The 25,815-nt window shown below is 37.5% G+C and overlaps 1 protein-coding gene across 8 annotated transcripts in view; it reads right to left on the bottom strand.

Moving 5' to 3' along the window:
• LOC127423414 (M-protein, striated muscle-like) overlaps nt 1-25,815 on the bottom strand; it is an 84,077-nt gene that overhangs the window by 22,094 nt on the left and 36,168 nt on the right. For 6 of the 8 annotated variants that reach the window (XM_051668205.1, XM_051667888.1, XM_051667801.1 and 3 more), the window contains 6 exons: nt 21,890-22,073; nt 19,984-20,158; nt 19,673-19,794; nt 16,409-16,426; nt 2,280-2,476; nt 1,173-1,299 (listed from right to left, as the gene is read on the bottom strand). In XM_051668205.1, coding sequence (XP_051524165.1) covers nt 1,173-1,299; nt 2,280-2,476; nt 16,409-16,426; nt 19,673-19,794; nt 19,984-20,158; nt 21,890-22,073 — 823 coding nt within the window. The remainder of the gene's footprint in view (nt 1-1,172; nt 1,300-2,279; nt 2,477-16,408; nt 16,427-19,672; nt 19,795-19,983; nt 20,159-21,889; nt 22,074-25,815) is intronic. The other 2 variants (XM_051668293.1, XM_051668054.1) reach the window with 1 other exon arrangement.

Here is a 25,815-nt window from a genome sequence, read left to right as displayed (position 1 = left end):
ATCCTGATGGAAGAAATGAATGGGAAAAATACTTCCGGAACCACGATGGCCAGACGTGCACCATTGCACTCTATTGGAATTTCAACTATAATTTTAGAACCAAATGGGATCAAATAAGAATTGTCAAAGGGGCTGTTCACACATGACATGTTCTTGAATTAAAAACAGCTCATTTTTAAAACTTACCTGTGAAAAGATATGTCCAATTACAGGGTTTCATTGTCATGACAATAAGGTTGTAATATTGAATGCAATTCTACACAGATAAGTTTCAACATTAACAATCTACAATGCCACAAATAGTTAACTGAGCTTAACTTGTATTGAACCTGGAGTATTCCTTTACATTTCTGATGTTCTACATCAGCCTGATCAGCCTGAAAGAGTTGGTTGAATTTTCTTTAGCAAAAATCGGTATATGCTTACTGAAATTTAAAACACTGCCCCCAGTGGCCAAACGGTAAGTGTTGTAGGGCATATAGGTACGTGTGAGGTCACCAAAAGCCAGTTGTGAAGCGAGTTCTTTTCAGCTGTACAGGATGTAATACAATGAAGAGGAATGCATATTTTATGGACTCTACCCCCCCAACCCAAACCTAAACCTTACCATTAGTGAAGTAAAAATGAAATGTTAGAGGGAAAAGTGCAACCTCCGAATCACGTTCGTCACTGATTAAGTGAACGGGATTATTTCCTGGTTTCAACGTGGATACGAACTTGTCACGCTGTTGACACAATGTACTGCCGGTAGAGCCACTTGGGAAGGTAAACACACTGAAACGATGCAAAAAAGTCTGATGGGAAATGCAGCATGTTAGTGAGACTGCATACTGTCACGGATCCTAGGGTACCGGAACTTTCAGAAACAGCATGCCGACTTCCTGTGTGATCAGGGTATGTCATCCTATTGTATCCTATTGAATTTGTACAGTCCTATTGGGAATTATGTGTTCTAAAAGATCAAGTTTTTGATTTGTTGGAATCTGAAAAATTCCATTAGGAAACTTTATGGTTTCAGTTTATCATGGAAATTCCAATAGGACTTGTTTGACTGTGGATTGCAGATGTAGTTCTATTTCTCAGTCAAATCTAGGGGTGTTATCTTTACTGTAGACTAACATAACTGTGCGCAAAAGTAAAAACAGTTATGTTTCCAATGAGTTTGTTTCTACCTGGTACAGCAATGGTCCACTCCTCACACTTGAATACATCACTGGGAAGAGACGGGATGCCCACGCCAGCCATGTTGGCAGCACGCACCTGGAACTGGTACAGCATGTTCTCCTTCAACTCTGAAATCTAGCGAGAGACAGTGAAATAAAGTGAAAGAGAAGGGGTAGAGGTCTCAAACTAGCCAGCTCAAGCATAATTTAGGTCTAATTATTGTTTCTTCAACTATGGGCACCTTTGACCTAGTGAACTTTTTGAAAATAAACTCTCTTAAAACACTTTCACACACTAGTTTATTTAATTTGTCTACTAACAATGTCCAACAGCAGATATACATGTGTCGCAGGAGAATTATAATATTTTGTCATATTTTCTGATCCATCATGAACATTTCCACCACGACGTTATTTCTACCACATCTCAAATCACCATTCATTCTGCGGTGAAAATTGCATTTTTAAAAATGTTTGGAATAAAATGGCAGACTCTGTTGACTTGCTAAGGATAAATTCATAGCTAATATTTTGTGCATCCTATACTTTTGCATCAGAATTTCTTTGCATAGTTTGAGGAAAATTACAGCTTGATTAGAAACTATACACTCTACACAATCTTCACAAATAACATGTCTCATATTTAATCTCAAGCTATTTACTGACATTGTTGCATCCTTGGTAGCCAAGTACATTAACTTTTGGCAAAATTGTTGGTCGTGATGGAAATGATGCCGCAACTGAGCGACAGTCATAACTAGTGTAAAAATGTATATAAATAATTTTTCCACAATATGTAAATATTGAAATGGTTTATTTTTAATTCACTTTTTGTTTACATTATCACTTTTTTTTTATTTAAATGTAAAAATTTATATTTTAATGATGAATTTTTATAGTTTAAGATTGAAAGTGGGTCTGGTATAAGGGTAAAACAATAATATATACATAAAAGGCATTTGAAAAGTACTGTTGCAAAAATAAATGATAAGGGAATGTTTTAAAATGACCTTCATATAAAAACGGACTTCTTTTATTTTTCATAAAAATGCAACTTTTGGCAAGAAAAAGTGCCTGTAGTTGAAGAAACACCCTAGTCCACAGTGTCACACTTACTCTGTACGCTCTCTCGCTGACAGACTTGATATTCGCCTCGTGCCATTTTCCCGGCACTCCACCAATGACCTCACGGTAATCAACAAAGTAACCTGTGATATCAGCGCCACCGATGAAAGTGGGCTGTTTCCAGGCTAACACCATTGAGTCGCGCACACTCTCCAACACTGTGATGCCAAAGGGCGGAGCAGGGGACGCTGGGATAGCAGAACACCATAGTTAGCACACTGAAAAACATCATTTACTTTGATATTTCTGTTTTGTTTTCATGTAAAATATCCAAACATCCTTAAAACGGCATAAATTTACTGGAGAAAAACAATTGCATAAGATGTTAAGACTTGCATTCAGAGAGTATATCTTGAATTAAGTTTATTTTTCTTACCCCATTGGCAAACAGACTTGTTTTAAGCCTAAACTTAACAAAACTTTGTGAGGTTTGTGCTATAAAAAGAAAACTTTGCCAATGCCAATGTTGTAAGAAAAATACATTTAAATATGTTAACTATTGGGGTTCAAGCGGCATAGGGCCTTTAAGTGCATCTGTAAGCATTATTGCAGACCTTAAGCATTATTTAGATAGTCCCATAGTACCAAAAATTAAGATATAGCACCATACTTTTCACCAACATTAGGTAAATAACCACAGAGATATAGCCCGATTAACATTCCTGACTGTTATAGCACCACCCATTGCCCGAACTCCACCAAATTTGCATACTTCTTCAGAATCATATTTCATATATGCATACTACATTTTATGAAAATTGGAGGTTTCGTTTAGGAGCTATAGGCTTTTGGGTAAACTAGGCCATGCCCCAGTTTTTTAATTACCCTGTTATTGCCATGCCAAATACAAAGTTAACTTTTTTTATTATTTGTATAGAATTATTGATCTAGGGAGTCCAAAGAATTTCACTACTCTGGTTTAGCTGAGGTCGAGTGAAAAACCTAGCACTAGTTCGCAAAAGTACGTTTTTACAATAATCTAAAATATTCAATGAACAATTTGATTCACACCTATGGTACTTGCAGAAAAGCTGTTAATAATGAGATCTATTATTTGATATGAATAAGGTGTGTCTGTGTGAAACACCGCAGAATATACAGCCATTTTTATGCATGACAAATGTCACCTCAAATATGTCCACTGCATTTCACTTCGATTGGACTGTGTTAACCTTATCTAATAGCTGGTGGAATTTGATTGCCCATGTTTTTCAAGATAAGCAACTGTCCTCAACAAAGGCACTACAAGCAAAATTTCAAGTTGATCGGACCAGCAATCCCATAGTTAGAGCTATTTTTAAGTCCGAACATTAGTGCAGCACCACCAAGTGCGCAAGGCACACAATGTTTTGTGTGTGTCCTCGGTTTGACCCCGTACACAAATGTCCCAAATATGGTGAAAATATCTAATTTTCTTTAAGAGTTATAACCATTAAAGTAAAAGTGGCCATGACCACTTTTTATGTTGTAGCATACCGTAGCAACGTTGAATCGAAAGTAAAAAAAATAAAATTCATGTATATTATTATTAATATTGGGACTCTTTTTTTTTTTTTTTTTTTTCAGATTAACATTTTTTATTGATTCTTCAATAAAACACAAAATAAAGCATAATATATATGAATAGAATCAACAATTGACCCCTTTTAACCTCCATAATTTCCCAATCCCAAACCCTACCATAACCCTCAACATAAATCCCTGTGGTCAAGCCTGAGTTACATAGATATAAACACAAAAAAATAACTGAGAAAATAAAAACATAAAAATAAACCAATAAAGAAAGAAAAGAAGAAAAGAAAGATTCCAAAATGGATTAAATTAATAATGTCAACCACAATCATGTTTCTCTCCACATGGTGCTTACTGAGAACCTTCCAGAAAGGTCAAGAATTTGTCCCACTTTTTCCCGTAAACGTCTTATCTACCAAGCAGTTTATTGGACATCTTTTCAAATGCCGCCACCCTGCCCAGTTTGGTGACCCATTCTTGAAATGAGGGAGCACCTTTTGACTTCCATCCTCTAAGAATTATCTGTCTGCCAATCATTACACTAGTTTGGACCCAGGAGAGACTGTAGTAGATAATTGAATATGGGGAGAAAATTCATTTTTATTACATTGACCTTCCCAGCCATAGACAAATAAAGAGAAGCCCACATATAATCATTGCACAAGAACCTTTTCATTAATGGGTCAAAATTAACTCCAACTAAATCTCTCATATTTGCTGGAAATAAAATGCCAAAAACCTAATGGGCCACTGAAAGATGCCAGATTGGAAAGCTGTGGTAGGGCAATATGCTGTCAGAGCAAGAGCTTCCAATTTAGACCTTCTAGGGTCGGAGACAAATAATAACGTATAATCTGCGTAGAGTAAAAATGTATGCACCACACCTCCTGCTGCAATACCAGGAAAATCATCCTCTTTTCTTATTGCGACTGCTAATGGTTCCAGGGCAAGACAGAACAGCCAAGGGGAGAGAGGACAGCCTTGACGGGTTCCCCTACCAAGACAAAAATAATCTGAGGTTAATCCATTAGTTTGCACTGCCGCTGACGGTTGTTTATAGAGTAACTTAATCCACCCAGTAAAAGTGTTCCCAAACACTTATATCAAATGCCTTCTCGGCGTCAATTGAGATGGCAGCGATCGGGGTCTGGTCATTCACTACCAGTGGCGAATTCTCAGGGCCAGCAAAGCCTTCTCTGCTGGCCTAACATGCCAAATAAATAAATATTTTTCATCCTTTCATTCTCAATCACCTTTTTGCCTATGTATTTTTAATTGCTTTCCACTCTTAATTAATCTACAAACAATCAGAGAAAAACGAAAAGTTTATCCAGTCAGAATTTATTCCTTGATGCTTACAAGCAAAGTGAGACAACTGTTTCACAAATCACATGACCAAAGCAGCATGTGAGTTTGGGCTCCACCACGTCAGGCCTTCAGAATTTCTACAGAATCCCTCAACAGTGCAAATGAATGAGCAACTAAAGTCAGATTGTCAGATTCATCAGCCAATTAGATTGATTTATTTGTTCTTGGTAGGCGTGAACTGTAGGATATGTCCCGGTCGAGGCCTTCTAGCAGGGCTTGAGTGACGCAGTCACGCTTTAAGTGATGTACGTAATTCAAGAGCAAAAAGCATAAGATCTTACTGACGAGTCGGCTGTCATCACTGCCGCTATCGCCATTGAGAAAGAGATCCTTATGGATTTAAAAACACGAGATGTTCTGCATGATCGTTTGATTGCTTAATTTATTAAACAGGAAAGGAGGACTGATTTTCACTTCAAGTAAATTGGTAAGTGCTTTTTGCATTGTTATAGCAACATCAGGAGGTTTCTAAGTGTAAATTAGGCTGCTGGAGCATTCAGTGTCGGATCAAGTTTTGAAAAGTAGTGCTGTGTTCCATTCAACTCGGAAAGTCGGATTTTACAACTTACTACTAGGAAAAGTGCAATGGAATGCATCTTAAAGTCAGAATTACAACTTGTAGGCTCGTGCAGAAATTCTCAACTCCGATTTCGCCGAGATGCAGGGGCATGATGTCACACAAACATGTTGTCACTCAAAGTAAGTGATAAACATTCACTTTATTAAGTAATATCGATAAATGAGTTTGTTTCCACATTACATGATATTAAAGCTTGTTTAATAAACGCCTGCAAAAACAAGTGTATAAAACATTATAATCTCTTTTGATAATCGTACACCTGAAGAACAAATGCTAGCGCTGCAGCATTGTTTATAAGTTGGGTTGCTAGGAGACATCTCTAATGAGAGTCAAACCCCTGCTAAGCTAACGGGAGCATTGCAGTTCCAAATATCAGGGAATGGAATGCATTTATGCTCGGAGATATCAAGTAGGAATACCCCACATCCAACTTGAATGGAACGCAGCATAACCGTGTACCCTGACGAAACAAAATTTATTGCAAGCAACATTTAAATCGCAAATATTATTAGATCGATTTTTCCAGGTATTATAGACCTCCTTCATAGATTCATATGAAAAATTATGATTTTTGAATGTCTGTTCGAGAGACATTCATTTCACAAAACAGTCATGCTGCAGATAAAATTAGTCTTGCTTGAGCATTAAGTGTCGTTTCAAGTTCTGGCTTTCGTGCATGTACGTGTTTTTAAAATGTCAGTTGGTATTACTAGTTAGCTGCGACATAATGTATGATGCCCAAAGGCATAGGGTGTCTTATTCATTGTGAAACTGTGTTTTCTTAATGGCATGAAACTGAAGGCCTAGACTTTAAATGCACAGCCCCCCACTGTTCGCTACTGACCACATAATATTTATAAAATGTCTAATATTATCGGAAGAACTACGACCACAAATAAACACCACTTGATCTATATGTATAAGAGATGTTATTAATGTGTTTAATCGATTAGCCTGAATTTTAGATAATATTTTTTACATCTAACTGAATCAAGGAAATTGGACGATAACTTTTACATTCATTTGGGTCTTTATCTTTTTTAAGAATGAGACTGATTAGGGATGCGTTATGATTGACAGTAGTTCACCTTTCTTTAATGACTCTGTAAACTTATAACATAAGTGGAGCCAGTTCTGTGACATAAGATCTAAAAAAATTCTGCAGCAAAACCATCTGGCCCCGGTGGCAGTGATTTAATTACCTCAACAAGCTCCTCCAAAGTAATATCTGAGTCAAGAAAGTCTTTTTGATAATTCATCAATTTAGGAAGTTCTAATGACTCTACAAAGTTGCTAATATCCTTATCGGTAGACGAAGATGTAGAACTATAAAGATTGAAATAGAATTCTTTAAAGGTCTTATTAATATCTGTGGCAGAATTAAATACTGTATATTGCCTCCAGAAGACTTCACTGAAGAAATGGTGGGAAAAAACTCTCTGATTTGTGTATCTGGCAAGAAGATTCGCTGCCTTATCCCCGATTCAGAGTATATCTGTCCTTCCCTGAATAAACACAACTCAAACAAGACATTCAACACTTCAGCTCTGTTTCAGCACTTAAATACTCTTTTCCAATTCCATGAATTCCTGTGCTTTGATCTTTTTAATAAGTGAGGCATACTGTATGATCCGCCCCCTAAGAACTGCCGTAAGTGCCTCCCATGCCACGCTCACAAAGGACACTGAGGACCAATCGGTTTCTACATAAACATTAACTTCTGTCTTTAACATTGTTGAAATGCTGGGTCCTGTAGAAGGGATGTATTAAAGCACCATGTATATGATTTTCTTTTCTCTATATTGCTGCAACATCTCTAAACACACCAAATTATGATCTTAAACTAAAATGTTCCCAATTGAGCAATAAGTGGCAAATGGAATAAGTGACTTAGATATCAAAATAAATAAATCTTATGAACTGATAAAAAAGGTGTAGTCCCTCCCAGATGGATTCAGAAGTCTCCAAATGTCTGTAAGACCAAGATTTTTACACATCCTCTATAGTTTCAACGTTGCTCTAAAAGTTCTACACACTTATGCATCACTATGATCAAGGACCAGATCCATTAAAAGACTGAAGTCTCCACCCACAACCATATCATGGAGGAACCCAGCTGCTTGTAACTTCCCCTCAAGATCTATAAAAAAAAAAGTTCTGATCATCAGCGTTGGGTGCATAAATAATAGACAAAATAAGATTTTACCCCTGTATTTCAGCCAAAATAATAATGAATCTTCCTAAATTATCTTTAATCTCTTTGAGACAATAACATTTTAAATGCTTAATTATCAATGTGATGACTCCCCTGCTCTCACTCGAACAAGCGCTGCAAAACACATGCCCACCCCATGCTCTACCAAGTTTTTCAGCTTCCTGTGAAGAAAGGTGCATTTCTTGAAGGAACACTATATCAAATTTTTTACGCTCAAGAAAAGATACAACCTTTCTTCTTTTTATAGGGTGCCCCAGCCCATTAACATTCCATGTGGAGAGACACATTTTGCCTATTATATTATATTATATTATATTAAAGTGTGAAATATTGACATGCAAAGAAAAATTGTGTACCCAAAGCTAAATTATATAGACCACAATTCAACATTGATGTAACCATAAAATCCTTAATAACCCGCAGAACAGAAAAAAGATGTCTCAACTGGTGTCCATTCCCCGGAAATCCGAAGGTCCATGCACGCTCACGAGATTTTCTGTGACACCATTGCTACAAGATAATTTCAGTCCAGTGTTTTTTTTTTTACGTAAACCGTACAATTGAACTGCACATAAAAGTTTTCAACGAAATAAGCCCCAGAAAATAACAACATTGAACCCACAAAATGAACAAGTAAACTCAACAATAAGTCAATAAATAAAAAGTAATAGATAGAGAGAGAGAGAGAGAGAGACAGTTGGCAACCACACGAATAACAACCCCCTCAGACCGCATCAGCAAAATGCACGAGGTGTAGTCCATACCGCTGATTTAGCGCAGACAAAGCCACCCACTCACTCCATTGATTTAATGAAGGCCATAGCTTCCCGTGGGCATGTGAAAGTCTTACATCCAGCTTTGGCATCAATACTCAGCTTAGCAGGGTAAAGCAATGCGAAGCGCACATCCTGTGCGTGAAGTAACTTCTTACACTCTTTGAACCTCTCCCTTTTCACTTGTGTAGCACTGGCAAAGTCTGGAAAAAACATGTAATCCACCCAGCACAACTTGCCTTTATTCCTTACCGCACGTAAAACAAAATCTCTGTCTGCCGACCGCAGGAATCTTGCCAGAATGGATCGGGGTCCGTCACCTGCCCTGGGAAGCCGACCGAGAGCTCTGTGCATGTGCTCTATTTCCAGATGATGGCCCACTGTGTCAATCAATTTCAGAATAAGCCCGTCTAGGAACTTGACCATATCTTGACTTTCCTTTCCCACGGGGATTCCAATGAAGCGAACATTATTACGTCTGCTTTGATTTTCCATATCCTCTAATTTTGGTGGCCGGCGGGTTAGTCCACAGCTCTTTTCCAGCTGCTTTCAGAAATTTGATTTGCTTTTCAGCCTCGTCCATTCTTGAGATCAGGGTGGAAAGTTTCGCCTCCATAGATGTGTTCGCTCGACGTATTTCCGCGAGGCCCTCCATGTCAGTCGAGATTTTCGTTAGCGGTGCATAAATGTTCGTAATATCTTGACCTACATCCTGAGGTGCACTGTCATTCCTAACCAGAACCCTGCCATCTTGCTCTTGAGAGGTGTCAGGCATGTGCAACTGTAAATGCTTTTTAATGTCCCCACAGGCCGACGATTTTGAATTCTTAGACATCCTACACTCCCAGTGCAATTTAACAATCGAATCTAAATCAGTTCTCACGGGGTAATATTCATTGAAATTGTAGCAAATGTAGCAAAGTGTAGCGGAGCTCGCCACGAGGCTGCTTCCACTCGCATAGCATCATGTGACTCCCCCTAGAGAATATTTCTGCACAAATTTGGTTCCGATAGGGCGAACAACCTAGGACTAGTTCGCAAAGTAGGTTTTCCCAAAAAATCTAATCTAGTGGAAAAAAGCAGAGATAGCCACTTTGTTTGCCAAGGCAAATTTGAGCCAAGGATTCCAGCGATATAAATAGCACATGAGATAGTGACATACAGTTCAGTATTTATAGCCCAAAATGCGTTTGCCTTTTTTATAGTGCCTGAGTAGCGAGCAATAGTACTACCATCTCACCAAGTTTTATGTCTCTAGGCCATACGGTTTGGTCTGCATAATAAGTTTTAGCGGAGCATAATAATAACAAAAAGTAAAAATAATTACAATTACAACAGGGTTTCAGCACTTTATGCTTGAACCCCTAATTCAAGATACATTCTCTGAAAAAGTATTAGTATTATTATCTAAATCAATTTTGTTTTAAGCATGTTTATATATTTTTAATTTTATTAATCAGTATTGACAAAAATACTGATTAATAAAATTATATTTTTGCAAGGCTTTGAAGCAAATTTACTGTATCAAGAAAACAAATAAAAGCTAAATATCCTAGCCAAATTATAGAATTGTGGAAACACTGACTAGCACTATGATGCTAACATTAGATCATCTTGAAAAATGTGTTTCTGATAATGTCATCGAATAATTTTTCATTCTAATTTTTTTTAAAAAAAGGCAAAACTTTACAATAAGGTTGTTTATCTTAACATTAGTTAACACAATAGTTAGCATTAACTACCAATGAACAACACTTTTACAACATTAAATCTCGGTTAATGTTAATTTCTAAATAGCCTACAAATTTTAACAAAGAGTTATATAAAGCACTGTGCAAAAGTTTTAGCCGCAAAAAATGCTGCATAGTGAGGATGTCTTCAAAAATAATGCCATAAATTGTTTTAATTTATTTATTAATGTCATATAAAGTCCAGTAAACATAAAAAATCTAAATCAATATTTGCTGTGTGCACCTCTGCCTTCAAAACAGCACACATTTTCCTAGATACACCTGGACACAGTTTTTCTTGGTTGTTGGCAAATAGGATGTTTCAAGCATCTTGGAGAGCTTGCCACAGTTCTTCTATCTATTTACTCTGTCTCAACTGCTTCTGTCTCTTCATGTAATCCCAGACTGACTCGATGATGTTGAGATCTGGGCTCTATGGGGTCATGCCATCTATTGTAGGGATCCTTGTTCTTCTTCTTCAATTCTATTTGCAAAGGGAATGCTGAAATCTAAAACTGATATTTCCTACTGATACACTAAAAGCAGAGTATATAAAATAACCATTTTAAGACAAATGTTTTTGTGAAAAATATAATGCACCTAAGACTTTTGCACAGTACTGTATGTTACCATTACATACATGAACTAACAATGAACAATAGTATATTTATAAATTAAATGAACCAAGATTATATACAGATTAACCCTGCAAGCCTGACATAAAAAAGAATTGTCAATATTTTTTTATTTTATTTATTTTTTGGCATTAAACTGTTTTTAGTACCATTAGAAAAACTACATGTATCATATTTGATACATTAGGCTTTGAAGCTCATTGTCCTCCTGAGGCCCAGCAATTGATTTTTGTGTAGGACAATTGTTTTCTTAGCCCACAGATGCTACAGTGGTAAATCTTGGGGTGTAATCAGAGGACTCCCTGGGCTTTTCAGGGATACCAAATGCTTAAGAGTTTGGCCACGACAACTTCCTCTCCTTGGTCTATAAATATGGATTGAAATGTATCACAGTTCAATTCAGCACATCAAATACAATAAGAATAAAATATTTTTTTCAATAATTTTTTTTTCATATGCATTTTATGCACCAAACACTATATTGACATTTAAAAAAGGCAAATTGTAAAACTTTTTTCACTGGGTCTCAGGAAATTATGGCAAGATGACATCATAATAGCTTGTAATGTAAAATAATTAGATATTTATAATGACAGAGCAGGCTGCATATATGAATATACATAGTTTAAATATATCTTATAAAAAGTATATGTCAGAATTTTCAAAGCTCTGTGATTTATTTATTTATTTATTTATTATTATTTTTTTGTGGTGGTGGGCATGAATGTAATGTAATGGTGATTGAGAGATATACCTCAAAAGCCTGTTATATCATATTTGATACATGGATTTCAATGGGCCTTTTCAATAAAATAATATACAACATTTTAACCAAGCACAAGTTGCATATATTCAATAAATACTTATTTTAAAATATCAGTAACAATATAATCATTACTGTCACTTTTACTTTATTAAAATAAGCTGTAATTTATCCCAATTATAAGTCACTCTGTGCAAATCCGCCGCCATTTTAAATAGATCGATGTAAACATTGAAACCATTTTTTTCTCAAAAATTACCACTAGATGGTGCCATAACAATGTGAAACTTACATACCGTTGGTTGTTTGGCTCGTCAGCTTGAACAGAGAGTGAAACAGGAGCCTTCAAACGTTGTGTATAATATTTGATACACACAGCGTCATAGGGTTAATACAAATTCGGTAAAAAACAGTATTGTTCATTTTTAGTTCATGATACCTATTGCATTTAACTAATGCTAATTCAAATACCCTCATTGTAAAGTTTTAACAAAATAATGATAATAATAATAAAAATAATAATAATAATGATAAATGAACAGTGGTTTAGAAAGCACATGAGGCTCTGCAGTCTGAACCAGCAGAGCACTGGTCTCAAATGAAGAGAAATGCAAGCAGGTGAGCCCAAGGATACAGTCGTGTAGTGGGGAAGGTGTCCAGCATATTGCCAGTTGTGGCTGGTGGCATCAAGAAGCCCAAAGAATCCCTGAATGTGTTTATGTGGATTGTGATGATATTAGAGGGTTTAAACAATCTACAGCTAAGAAAACTTACCTTAGATTAGAGATTTTAGAGATGATACCCTGCTGGAAAAAACAGGTCACACCAGTTTAAGGTGATCAAGGTGGTCTACTAGGTCGAAACCAGATCCACTGGTATTTCAAGACCAGACCTTTTAGACCAGCTTGAAACTATTGGAACATGTAATTTTTTCCAGTAGGGTCAACCAACCAATAATTTTTGCAATCTTACCCTCAAGATTAAAGGAGTGTTTCTGGTTCAATACAAGTTAAGCTCAACCAACAGCATTTGTAGCATAATGTTGACTACCACAAAAATTATTTTGTCTCATCTCTTGCTTATTTAAAAAGCAAACATCGTGGTTACTAACAATGGAAGGCACTAACAATGGAAGTTAATAGGACAGTCCATAAATATCAAAAGCATAGCCAAAATATGTAAACATTTTGCTTGTTAACAAAAGCTGTTGATTTAACACGTTAATTTTGTGAGATAAATTATATGAAAAATAACACGTAACAAAATTACCACAATTAATTATGCCCACCCCTCACCCCCAACCCCATGTAAATTCTGTAATAAGGAATTTTTTGAGCATAATTTGTATTAAACCTGAACATTTCTTTAATTGAACATTTATAACTAGTGAATACCTACACACCTATTAAAACAACTGCAATATGCTAATTTTATTAGAGAGGTCCTGTGTCAGTTTGATAAATTGACAATAATGAGCAAAAAATTAATTCTGATGGAATTTGATGAATTACAATAAACTATTCAGGGTTCAAAATAGATAAAAAAAGAAAAACATTCAAGAGCTAAAAAAATTGCACAAAAATTAATTAAAAAGGGATAAGAAAAACAGGAAAGGAGAAAACGGGACAGGCCAACTCTGAGGAGGGATGCTGATGAGTGATTTTCCAGAAAGTTGGCTCTGAACGCAACAGAACATTGTTCTTGTTGTAGGGTTAAAACTTTGTTTGCTGTGCTTTTTCTTTTTTTCTTTTTTGCTGAGCTTTCATTTAGAAATTGGTGCGTTTTGGGTGTCTTTTTTGACACTATTTTCCTTATCCCAACTTTTGTTGACTTCCCCAAAAAGTGTCAACAATGGGACTCTGTGGCACTACCAAAACATTTCAAAATGGCAACATTGACTACATTTACATGGACACCAGCTGTTTATTGCAAGAAATCTGCTTAAAGCTGAAGTAGTAATTTCTGCGACACTAGCGCCACCAAATGGAATTGCAAAAATAAACATTGTTTTCAAAACAGCTTTCTGAATCCCAGTAATGCTGGTGGGTGGGAAATAAACCAGCTGCACAAAACAAACAGAGGAATTTTCATAGTGCCAAATAGACAGTGTTTACGGTTTTCAAGAAAATAAACCTCTAAATAGTTTACTTCTAGTTGTCTCTGCATTTTAAGCTGGAATAGAAGAAAGTCTTCTAACACAGAAAAGTTACATACTTCAGCTTTAAGGCTCGAAATAGGTGTATGTGTTTACATGAGCTGTGTTAGTGGCTTTCTCTTTACTCTCGTATACATGCGGCTCGATCAGTAAGCAGCTTTCTCCACAGCAACATAATTTATATATATGTAAATAACACATGGGATCCGGGAAAGACTTCACTATTTTATTCTCTGTGGTAGGGCTGCAACTAACGATTATTTTGATAATCGACTAATCTAACGATTATTAGAACGATTATTCGACTATTCGGGCTATTATTGCAACGATTAATCATTAGCTCTTAACAGATTATTCAGCTTGTGCCCCAACTTAAAACGTTGTATTAAACGTGCTTACTAACAATAAAGAGGACAAAATCATCTTACCTCTATATGACATTCACTGAATGAAATGAAAAAAAAAAACATTCTTCTGCAGTATAGCCGCTAAAGTAAATGTGTTGTTTTAAAGGAGTTTTAGATATTTATATTGAAAAACAAGCCAAAACAAAAACAAATCAAAAATGTATTTTGTTGCAGTGTATAATGATGCGAAGACTACCCTCTCTCACTTTCTGTTCACTTCAATCCATCTTTAACTCACAAAAAAACAAACTCTCTCTTATTAATAAAGCTGCGTTTTGCCAATTTTCTTCATGATAAGAAATGCACATATGTGACATATATTATGATTCAATAAGTTGCCATCACGTTATAATCTAGCTGCATTACGCACGCGCACTCGAGGGATGAGCGTCCCCGCAACAGAGTGTACCTCAGCCGGGTGCAGTTTCAATCTCTCCCCCTTAGATCGGGACACTTCGCGCAACTCATAGAAGAGGCGCTGACCACACAGAGAAATGCCAGTTTCCTTATTATTTGAACTTTAATAAAGCTATAACGCATTAAATAGAACTGCATTAAAGATGTAAAGGGTGTTCCCTTTAAAGACGCTCAACATGCAAGTCTTGCTTAAGCTGAGCGTCAGCTCCGGCTCTGCTTATTCCACAACAAGAGTGCTTCTGTATTCACTTATTTTGTATTTTTGCATTATAATTCCCTCATACTTTGCGATCTACATCACCTGAAGCTGTTTGTAAAGTTTAAAGTGCGTCTGGACTTTGAGATGTATTTTCTTCCTCTCCTCAGTCAGGCGCGAGCTGCAGTGCTGCTCTTGTGTGCAATCATTAGAGTTTCATATGATCTTATGTTACATTAAGATCAAACGACTATTCGACAACGAACACTTTTGTCGAAATTTTTTATTGTCAACGTTGTTGATAACGTTTCAGCCCTACTCTGTGGCTTTGCTTTATTGACAGATATTCCAGAGTTGTTGCTGTGTTTGTTTCCTTAACTTTCCATCACGACCTGGAGCGAAATTGCGCTGCAATAGTGGGGTTTCCCTCTTACGTCAAACTCCCCCAATAAACCAGTGCATATACTGTGACCGTCGATATTTTACACTGTTGTGCATAAATGGGTATAGTTTATAGTGTATGTGCTTTTCCCACTGTACTCCCAGAAATGTTGAATTCTCTTGGCTTTGTTGTTGTTAGGCTCCATCCAATGATGTTCCCTTAAGCGGCGTAAGGTAAATGGCGTTCTCGTTTACATGACGTTTAAGAATGCTGCTTTCTGCAAAAACCCTGGAATAAACCATTTTCTTAAGTGCATATAAATGTGGTCACTGGCTCAACCAAGGATGTGAGTTTGGGGTGGGACTATCTGTTTGTTCGACCAATGGCAGATGGGGGAAGTGTTTGGTAAACCTGTTTGAAAAGTCAATATTTTTGTCGTTTAATGACGCTAGGGGTGGAAAAATTACAAACTCCACCTTTGAAAAAAAGACACCCAAAACCAAGCAATAATTTCAAAATAAAAGCACAGCACACAAATGTTCAACCCTACAACACTCTTTCTCTCCATCTTCTCACCTGAGGCTCTCCATCCTCTCTTTCGCTCTCCATCTTTCTCTTGTTCCGGAGAAGGGTTTACTGAGGACTTACGATTGTCAGGCATTTCTGTTGCCAGCTCCGTTTGGATACAGTTCGGTGTGACCAATTCAGTGCTAGAGTTCATAACCTGATTAGTTGTTTCAGCACTCTGCTCATGAATGGGTTCAGGTGCCCTGGTAACACTGTCCCTCTTGCCCTGTTTGCCCTCATGTAGTGCAGTTGGATGTGGTTTGTGACCAGTGTTTTGAGCCCCTCCCTCAACCCTCTCGTTAACATTAGCTAGGCATGTTAGCGGCGTGTCAGCAGAGGAGTGAGGCGCCACATGCCTGCCCACTCCGCATGAGCTGTGGGTTAGTCCGACCCCATTACCCCCTGACTCCAGACACACACCATGATGAATACCGCCCCCTACAGGAGTTAGCAGAGAGAACAGCAAGAGGAAGAAAAATCAGGCAAACAGAAATAAAAAAAAACACATCGTAACACATTCACGTTCAGAGACAAATGCTCCTCGCAGTCTATTCAATTTTCTTACAGAAGAAAATGTCAGCAGAATACTGTTTGCATGCAATTGAAAATTAGCCTTGCAATGCCACTATTACTGTATATGCAATTTACGATAAGAAGCAAAGAAATAAGAGAAAGAAACAACAAATTTGCAGGAGAAATGAAGAAGAGAGTGAGGATGCAGTTATTTAGTGTAGTTTATGCATTTGACATTGACAGTAGTGATTGCATTACTTTGTGCTGACCCTTTATGAAAAAAGTACTATTTTCTAATGGGAACCTAATAACACAACCTGGTCTCATTACTATAGCTAAATGTTTGGCAAAATAATTTTTTACGTGGCCAGTTGTACGTATCGCGGCAGTTTCCTCGTAAAATGAATACTAGAGGTGCTACAATAACAATGACTTTTATTCCCTTTCACACAAATCAAAGTAAAATGGTAAGATTATCAGTTCATAAACACTTACTTTTCACTTTGTTCCTCACACAGTGCTATCTTATGACATCTAAACACTTGACTTGTAAGGCAATCATTTTAACATTTTAACATTTGCAATGCATAGGCAACTAAATTAACAAGCTTGTTCAAGTGTGATCAAATTGCGCGGTAGCTAAACTGTTAAGACGTTGCTCTTGCGATGCAAAGGTCCAGGGTACGAGTCCTGAAGAGCACTATCGGTTAGGTTTAAGGTTTAGGGTAGGGAGGTCGGTTTTGTTTATTTGAAACTTAATCCAGCAATAACCTTCAAAACCTCATCTGTTTGGGAGAACATTAAACATGCATTTAGCGCCACACAGTGGACATTTAACCACAGAACTGCCACGTGCAATAAACCACATAATGTAATTTAGCAAAAATGTCACCACGGTCACTAGATTTTTTTTAACTGTATGAAGGGGAAGAATTTAGACACGCAACGAGATGGTTTTAGCGTGCTGACAACATAAAACCTTTTAAAAAATAACTGTTTGTAACTAATTCACATTCTTCCACAATAACTTTCAAGACTACTAAATTTCAAGTTACTATCGGACTTCAAATTGCATGCTGTGAGCAATGTTTCCGCTATCATGCATAATCTGTAGGGTCTCCATTTTTGTGAGTACTATGATAGTTTGTGGAAATAAAATATTATAGTTATTTACACAGTTTATTGCAACCTAGTCTCCTAGACTACTGTTTTGCAAACTGAGCTCTACATGCCGCGTTCTACATTTCCTGGTGAAATGAACTCTAGAGGCGCTACAACAACTGTGCATTTTATTCACGTTCACACAAATCTCGACTACAACGGCTGATTAGACTACTTTAGAAACACTTATTTTTCGCACTATTACTCACACACTGCTATGCTATGATATAAAAACGCTTTTACTATATGCATCATTTGAAAAACAATACGCTTGTATTACAGACCCACCTACATTTGCACACTTATTTCAATGTGATTATCTTGCGTAGTACCTCACCTGATAGAGTGCTGGACTTTGGACTTGAAAGATTGTGGTTCGTCTCGTGAGACAAAAGTGCCATAGAAGTGACACGAAATGACGTGGTTGCTTCAGAAAATGGGCTTTTCATTTTGCATTTTGTTTAACGACATTATCAGTTAGGTTTGGGAGTTGATTAAGAGTAAGGATGTCGGTTTTGTTCACCTCCTATTTGCTTTTAGAACACTATTGGTTAGGTTAAGTTTAAAGTTTTAGGTTCATTAGGTATGTAATTAAAACCTCCATCTAATATTCACCTTAAAAACCTTGTCTGATTACGACACTATTTCACTCGCTTTTGGCGCCCCCCGCTGGATATTTCACCTAAATGTAATTTCGTTTAGCAAAAATGTTCATGAGACCAGACTGGTTTATTTGTTCAATATTGGTAAGTTACCCTATTGAAGGGCTGCGCTTAGCATCCATATATCGCTAAGAAATGTGTTTAATTGGTGTCGGAAAATACTCTAGTTATATGTAGTTTTGTTCATCCGTAATTGTAAATTAGATTATCAGTTACAAAATGACATGCTCATAAATCTAGAAAGCGATGGTCTTTGTGAAACTTTAGGGGACAAATGTTCATTATACACTCTTATTATATAACATACATATCTATCAGGGTAATTCTCACAAAACCTGTCAAGAAAATGTCCTTGTCATGTTTAACCCCAAATCAACAAAAAATGAAAAACAATTTTTTTTTTGTTGCATTGTGACATTATTTTCAGGACACTGAAGACATTTTATTTTTACTAATCCGATTGTGTTCAATGATGATTGTCATTACCATAACACAGTCCTTTCACTGGCATACAATTAATCTTTCAATTAAAAATGTCAATAATGAAAGGCAGTACCGAGGGAGTACTACTATGATGTGTAAATGCTCTACAAATTAAATTAAAACTCTTCACATTGTTGTAATGAAAATGGCATAATGATCATCTTTTTTCAACGTTGCGGTAATGTGAATTGGTGAGTAAAATTTGCATAAAAATAGGCCCTTAAAACAGGCTAAATTTTCTATATGCAAATTATATCACCCATCATGTATGCTCAATTGATAAGTTATAGATAACTGGAAAACTGTTTCTTAGGGAAAGTTTCTAATTAAATTACTAATGAAATGGACTAAGAATTGAATCTACATATCTGCTTGTCAAATATGTTTCATAAAGGATAAATGAGCATGCTGCTCAGCACAAAGTGTCATGGTTGTTAAGGGACATGACAGAAAGGCATTATGGGTAAAGCAAGAGGTTAGGACATGCAGAGAGGACTGGTTGAAACATTGAGGGATTGGCAGGTGTTGCATGAGAGAACGGGTGGGCTGGTTTGTAGTCACCGCTACGTTGGATCAGTCGTGACCCAAACTAGAGGAGGTCTACAAGTCCTGACCCCACCTCCCGGGAGAATGCAGGGGCGGAACTTCAGAATTTGGTGGGTGTGGCCTTGACAATACAGTGCCATAGAGGGCATGTGAAAATGCATAGGACAAACGGAAGTGGGTGGCAAAGTATGGTGGGCAGAATTGAAAAGTGAACACTGGCAGTGTAAAATATGTGATTTGAAAAAGTAAAACAACAACAATAATATAACAATAACCTTAAATTAGAAGTTATAGCAACAGCAGTTCATAGATGACTCACCAATAGCAGCTTTAACCTCTATAGCTTCAGACTCTTGTGAGCATTCACTGATTCCCGCAGCATTGACGGCTCTTACGTGGAAAACGTAACGCTCTCCTGTGGTCAAGCCATGACAGATAAACCTGCATGAACACATTTGGAGAGATATTGGTTCGTTATGACCTCAAATTGTCAACTAACACTGCAATTTTTGCCATTTATTTGTGATGTTGTATTAGTGACTCACATTTTCTTCAGAAAACTGATACTTGCATGTATAAGTAGACCGCTAACTTTTTTTTTTTTTGTCATTTTGAAGTTTTTAATGATACCTAGTGCCTTTAACAGGCTTGTTGTTGCATGGCTCCCAAGTGTTGCTCCCTGCAATGCTGCTCTCTATGTAGTAACCCACCAGCTCTTTAGCATCACGAGATGCCTCCCATGAAACCACCACAGATGTGTCTGTATTGCGGGTAGGCACCACACGGCCAGGGGCAGATGGGATATCTGGTGGAGGGTAACAAACAAGCCTATTACACAAGGTTACACACTATGCTGAACCAAACTGATATTATATATATATATTAAAAAAAAAAATATATATATATATATATATATATATATATATATATATATATATATATATATATATATATATATATATATATTTTTTTTTTTTCTCCCCTTTTCTCCCCCATTTGGAATGCCCAATTCCCAATGCGCTCCAAGTCCTCGTGGTGAGTGACTCGCCTCAATCCGGGTGGCGGAGGACGAATCTAAGTTGCCTCGGCATCTGAAACCGTCAATCCGCGCATCTTATCATGTGGCTTGCTGCGTGTGTTACCGCAGAGATGTAGCGTGTGTGGAGGCTTCACGCTATTCTCTGCGGCATCCACGCACAACTCACCACGCACACCACCGAGAGCATGAACCACACATTATAGCGACCACGAGGAGGTTACCCCATGTGACTCTACCCTCCCTAGCAACCGGGCCAATTTGGTTGCTTAGGAGACCTGGCTGAAGTCGCACAGCTTGCCCTGGATTCGAACTCGCGACTCCAGGGGTGGTAGTCAGCGTCAATACTCGCTAAGCTACCCAGACCCTGATATAATATTTAATATATTTTTATTAATTACACATTTCTATGCATTCTGTAATCACCTGTGTTGCAACATTTTATATTAAATCTAATAATAATAATAATAATAATAATAATAATATTTAATATTATACATTAAACATTTAATATAATATTCACAATATGCATGATAAATTGGAAGAGAGTAGAATAAAGACAAATACAAAGTATTTGAACAATTAAGTCACACTTAAATGCATTATAATAATAATAATAATAATAATGAACTTAATTTGGTAACACTTTACAATATGGTTGTATTAATTAACATTAGTTAACATGAACTAACAATGACCAATATTTTTTTCAGCATTTATTAACCATGTTAATGTACATTTCAACATCTACTAATACATTTTTTAAATCAAAAGTTGTTTTTGTTAACAGTAGTTAATGCATTATGAACTAATATAAACTAACCATAAACAATTGTACTTTTATAAATGAACTTATAAATGCTGTAAAAAATATATTTTTCATTGCTTGTTTAATTTTCTTAATGCATTTGCTAATGTTAACGAAGAGAACCTTATAGTAAAGTGTTAACCTTTATTTTTATGTAGCACATTTAAAGGTATTCTCAAGGTGCTTTAGATAGAATGTCAATTAACTAAATTTTTTTTTAATTTTATTTATTTATCACACATTATACATTTGCACATACACAGTAAAATTCTTTTTTTCACATATACCAGCTAAGCTGGGGTCAGAGTGCAAAGTCAGCCATGATATGGTGCCCCTGGAGCAGATAGGGTCAGGGGCCTTGCTCAGGGGCCCAACAGTGGCATCTTGGCAGATGCTGGGGCTTGAACCCCCAACCTTCTGATCAGTAACCCAGAGCCTTAAGCACTGAGCCACCACTGCCCCATGTATGAATGTATGAATATTGTCAGTAAAGATTGAACAAGCACACATTTCAAGCAAAAGATTTCACAAAAATTAGTTTGTTAGGTTTTTCAAATTATAATACAGAACACATACAGGTCAGAATTAAGAATTAAGAAAAAATGTGTAAAATGATAAGTAGAAATAGTTATGACCCTTTAACATCACATTATTGAACATATTTTCAAGGATGAATATGACTGTTTTTATACCCAGCTTGTCCCCGACTGTGATGGCTTCGGTCGGTTCTGATGGTTCTCCAACACCAGCCGAGTTACAGCAGCGAACACGGAAGCGATACGACTTTCCTTCCGCCAGATCAAACAGAGCAAACCTTGGTGATTTCACTGGGATATCAGTATTCACCCGTTGCCAGCTGTCCGTACCTGACACACACTACATACACACACACACACCACACACACACACACACACACACACACACACACACACATAAATAAACAAGGCCTATTTCCATAAAAAATATCAACATTTTCATCAAATTACAGTGGGATTCAAAAGTCTGAGTCCATATTGAAAATCTTTTTTTAATTTTTTTTATCCCCTTTTCTCCCCAATTTGGAATGCCCAATTCCCACTACTTACTAGGTCCTCGTGGTGGTGCGGTTACTCACCTCAATCCGGGTGGCAGAGGACAAGTCTCAGTTGCCTCCGCTTCTGAGATAATCCGCACATCTTATCATGTGGCTCGTTGTGCAAAACACTGCGGAGACTCACAGCATGTGGAGGCTCATGCTACTTTCTGTGATCTACGCACAACTTACCACACGCCCCATTGAGAGCGAGAACCACTAATCATGACCACGAGGAGGTTACCCCATGTGACTCTACCCTCCCTAGCAATCGGGCCAATTTGGTTGCTTAGGAGACCTGGCTGGAGTCACTCAGCACGCCCTGCGATTCCAGGGGTGGTAGTCAGCGTCAGTATATGCTGAGCTACCCAGTCCACTTGGGATTCAATTTTTAATTTAAACCTGGAAATAACCAGAAAGTTTGAAGATAAAAATAAATAAAATGAAATAAAATAAATAAAATATTTTGACAGAAAATAAATATTTAACATACTGCATTTCGAGTCACTAATTCAGCAGGGCTCCAGACAAAAAAGAAAATGACAATGGAAAATGACAATGGAGCCTGACCCTAACCCTAACCCTAACCCTAAACAGAAACATTTAGGAGCCGAATAGCTGGTTTTAGTTGTCAAATTACAGAATTGCTCAAAGTAGAAGACAGCTGATAACCATTTAATCAGCCAATAAATTTAAAAATCAATATACAGTATATTTATATCAATAATCAATAAATAACTTAATTTATATATTATTTATATATTTTATATAATTTTAGACATTATTTTCATTTCATTATACAGTATATGTATTATGTCTTTCCTTATTGTGGTGGGGCGCCTGTCATGTGTTTGTGTGTTGTTGTTCACTTTCATGTTGTCATGATTTGATTTAATGTCTTTTATTTTAAATGTTTAGTTAACAGTTTCCTGTTCCTGTCTATGTCATGTGATTTCCTGGTCTTTTCATGTGACCCTCTTGTTTCACAGTGTTTATTAGTCCTGCCTAATCATTGGTTTATGTTTATTAGTCTTGTTCATTGTTATCAGCTCTGTCAATTCATCGGTCGTATTGTTATCTTGTTAACCCATGTCTTTGTATTTAAACCCTCCAGTTTGCCTTTGTACCTTGTTGTGTATTGTGAATGTAATGTGATCTTCATTGTTAGTTTATTCATGGTTATAGTTACATCTAGTTATGTACATGGATCTTGTTTCGTTTTGGATACTTTCACGTTTTTAGTTAATAAACTGCACTTGGGTTCTTTTCACCTATATATCATCATTGTCCTGTTCCTGCCTGCTCAACATTAAAGAATACACGACCTACAAAGATGAACCCAGCTGTTAAACTCATGCGTCTCCGCCAAAGGAGTCGCACCATAGAGGATTTTGTTCAGGAGTTTTGTAGACTCTGTGATTAAGATGAGTTCCAGGAGGTCTCCCTGAAACTGTTTTTTCACGCAAGATTAAATGAGCCCTTCTATTCCTTGATGCCACCAGGGGGAATAGATTGGACTCTTCAAAAATATATTGACTTTGCCCTGCTCCTGAGTGGTTTGACCTGTGGGAGTGGCTGATGAGGAAATCAGTATTCCTCCTACAGTGACCAGCACAATAGGGTCCACCGGCATGTCTGAGTACCCCATCATGGCCTCCACACCTGCAATAGTCCACAAGCCACTGCCCACATCTGCCACGGCCCACGAGCCAGCGGCCATGCCTGCCATGGCCCACGAGCTAGCATCCATGCCTGCCACAGGCCACGAGCCAGCGGCCACGGCCCACGAGCCAGCGGCCACGCCGGCCACGGCCCACGAGCCAGCGGCCACGCCGGCCACGCCCCACGAGCCAGCGGCTACGGCCCACGAGCCAGCGGCCACGCCTGCCACAGCCCACGAGCCAGCAGCCATGCCTGCCACGGTCCACGAGCCAGCACCTGAAGCCTCTGTCGTCCCAGCGCAAGCGTAGGGCTGGGAATCGTAAAGGAATTTAACGGTTCCGATTCCTCTTAACGATTCCGGTTCCTTAACAGTTCCATTAACGATTCCAGTAATTATTTTATTAACTTTTTTTTTTTATAATTATTTGGAAATTAGAAATGCAGTTCTTTTGTATATACTGCTTGCTGTTCCGAAATGAGAGCATTTCAGATCTCTACAGAGCAAATATAACAAATCAGAAATAAATATAATACAATTCTTGTAAAAGGTGTGTTTGCAGACTTTTTAGAGACATAATTACAATCCAATAATAGATCCTAACTATATTTTGAATAAATTTAAACCAACAAGAAATGTGATGCATATTTCATTAACTCAGGCCATTATCATTAAATAAACAGTAACAGTACCAGAGACAGTTTAGACTGTGCTATTTAACCTAAAGTTGTCCTTCAGGCTTGCGAGTCTTCAACAGTTCTTATTTAATTTCACCCCCCGAGTCTTCGCCATGCCGTGCTACCTCATCAGGTCCTGCTCCACGGCCCTTGTCTTTCTTGTCAGGCCCTGCTCCACGGCCCACATCTGTCTCAACAGGCCACGCTCCACGGCCTGTCTTGCCAGGCCACACTCGCGGATCCACCATGGTTACCTGGCTGTCCGCCAGATCGACCGTGGTTGCCTGGTCCACCCTGGATTTCCTGGTCTTTATATGTGATCCTCTTGTTTCACCATGTTTATTAGTCCAGTCTTTTCATTGGTTTGTTTATGAGTCTTGTTCTTTGTTATCAGTTCTGTTTTGTCATTGGTTCTTGTTTCATTGTCTAGTTATCTTGTTATTAGTTCTGTCCATTCATTGGTCATCTTGTTATCTTGTTAACCCATGTCTTTGTATTTAAGCCCACATGTTTGCCTTTGTTTCTTGTTGTGTATTGTCAAGTCATTTTTATTTGTATAACGCCTTTCACAACACACATTGTTTCAAAGTATTGTGAATGTAACGTGATCTTCATGGTTTTTTTTTTTCCTGGTTATAGTTACATCTAGTTGTGTTCATGGATCTTGTTTTGTCTTAGATACTTTCATGTTTTTAGTTTATAAACTGCACTTGGGTTCCTTTCACCTATATCATCATCCTCGTCTTGTTCCTGTCTGCTCAACGTTACAGCGCCCCAGACATGGAGGCAACAAAATCTCAGAAGACTCAGCAAAGTGAAATGATGTCCACACAACAAACTAACAATGAACTAAGCTTCTAACCACAGGTACTGTAGTTCCAACCACTCAACTATGCGATGCTGGTTGCGAATGTTCATTGGAACTATGGTCTCTGAAAACCCCAAATCTTTTAACTTTGTTGGTAATGATGAACCTTGCGTCCATAGTAGGCTAACGATGCTTTTGGGAAACCAACCCCTGACCTCCTGAGTTTAAACCCGTTCCGTGAATCTTACCCTAACCCTAATGCCAGGCTTGGTAGTTTCACCATGCAACCTAGGTGGGGCACGTCAGAAGTCTAAAGACAATCTAGGGGGGAAATGCCTCCCCTTAGGGCACCGAAGCACACAACATGCTCCTTGGAATATTCTGAAATCATCATCATCAG

This window comes from Myxocyprinus asiaticus, chromosome 1 (genome assembly GCF_019703515.2).
Source record: "Myxocyprinus asiaticus isolate MX2 ecotype Aquarium Trade chromosome 1, UBuf_Myxa_2, whole genome shotgun sequence".
Taxonomy (NCBI): domain Eukaryota; kingdom Metazoa; phylum Chordata; class Actinopteri; order Cypriniformes; family Catostomidae; genus Myxocyprinus; species Myxocyprinus asiaticus.
This window is presented reverse-complemented; position numbering and strand designations above follow the sequence as displayed.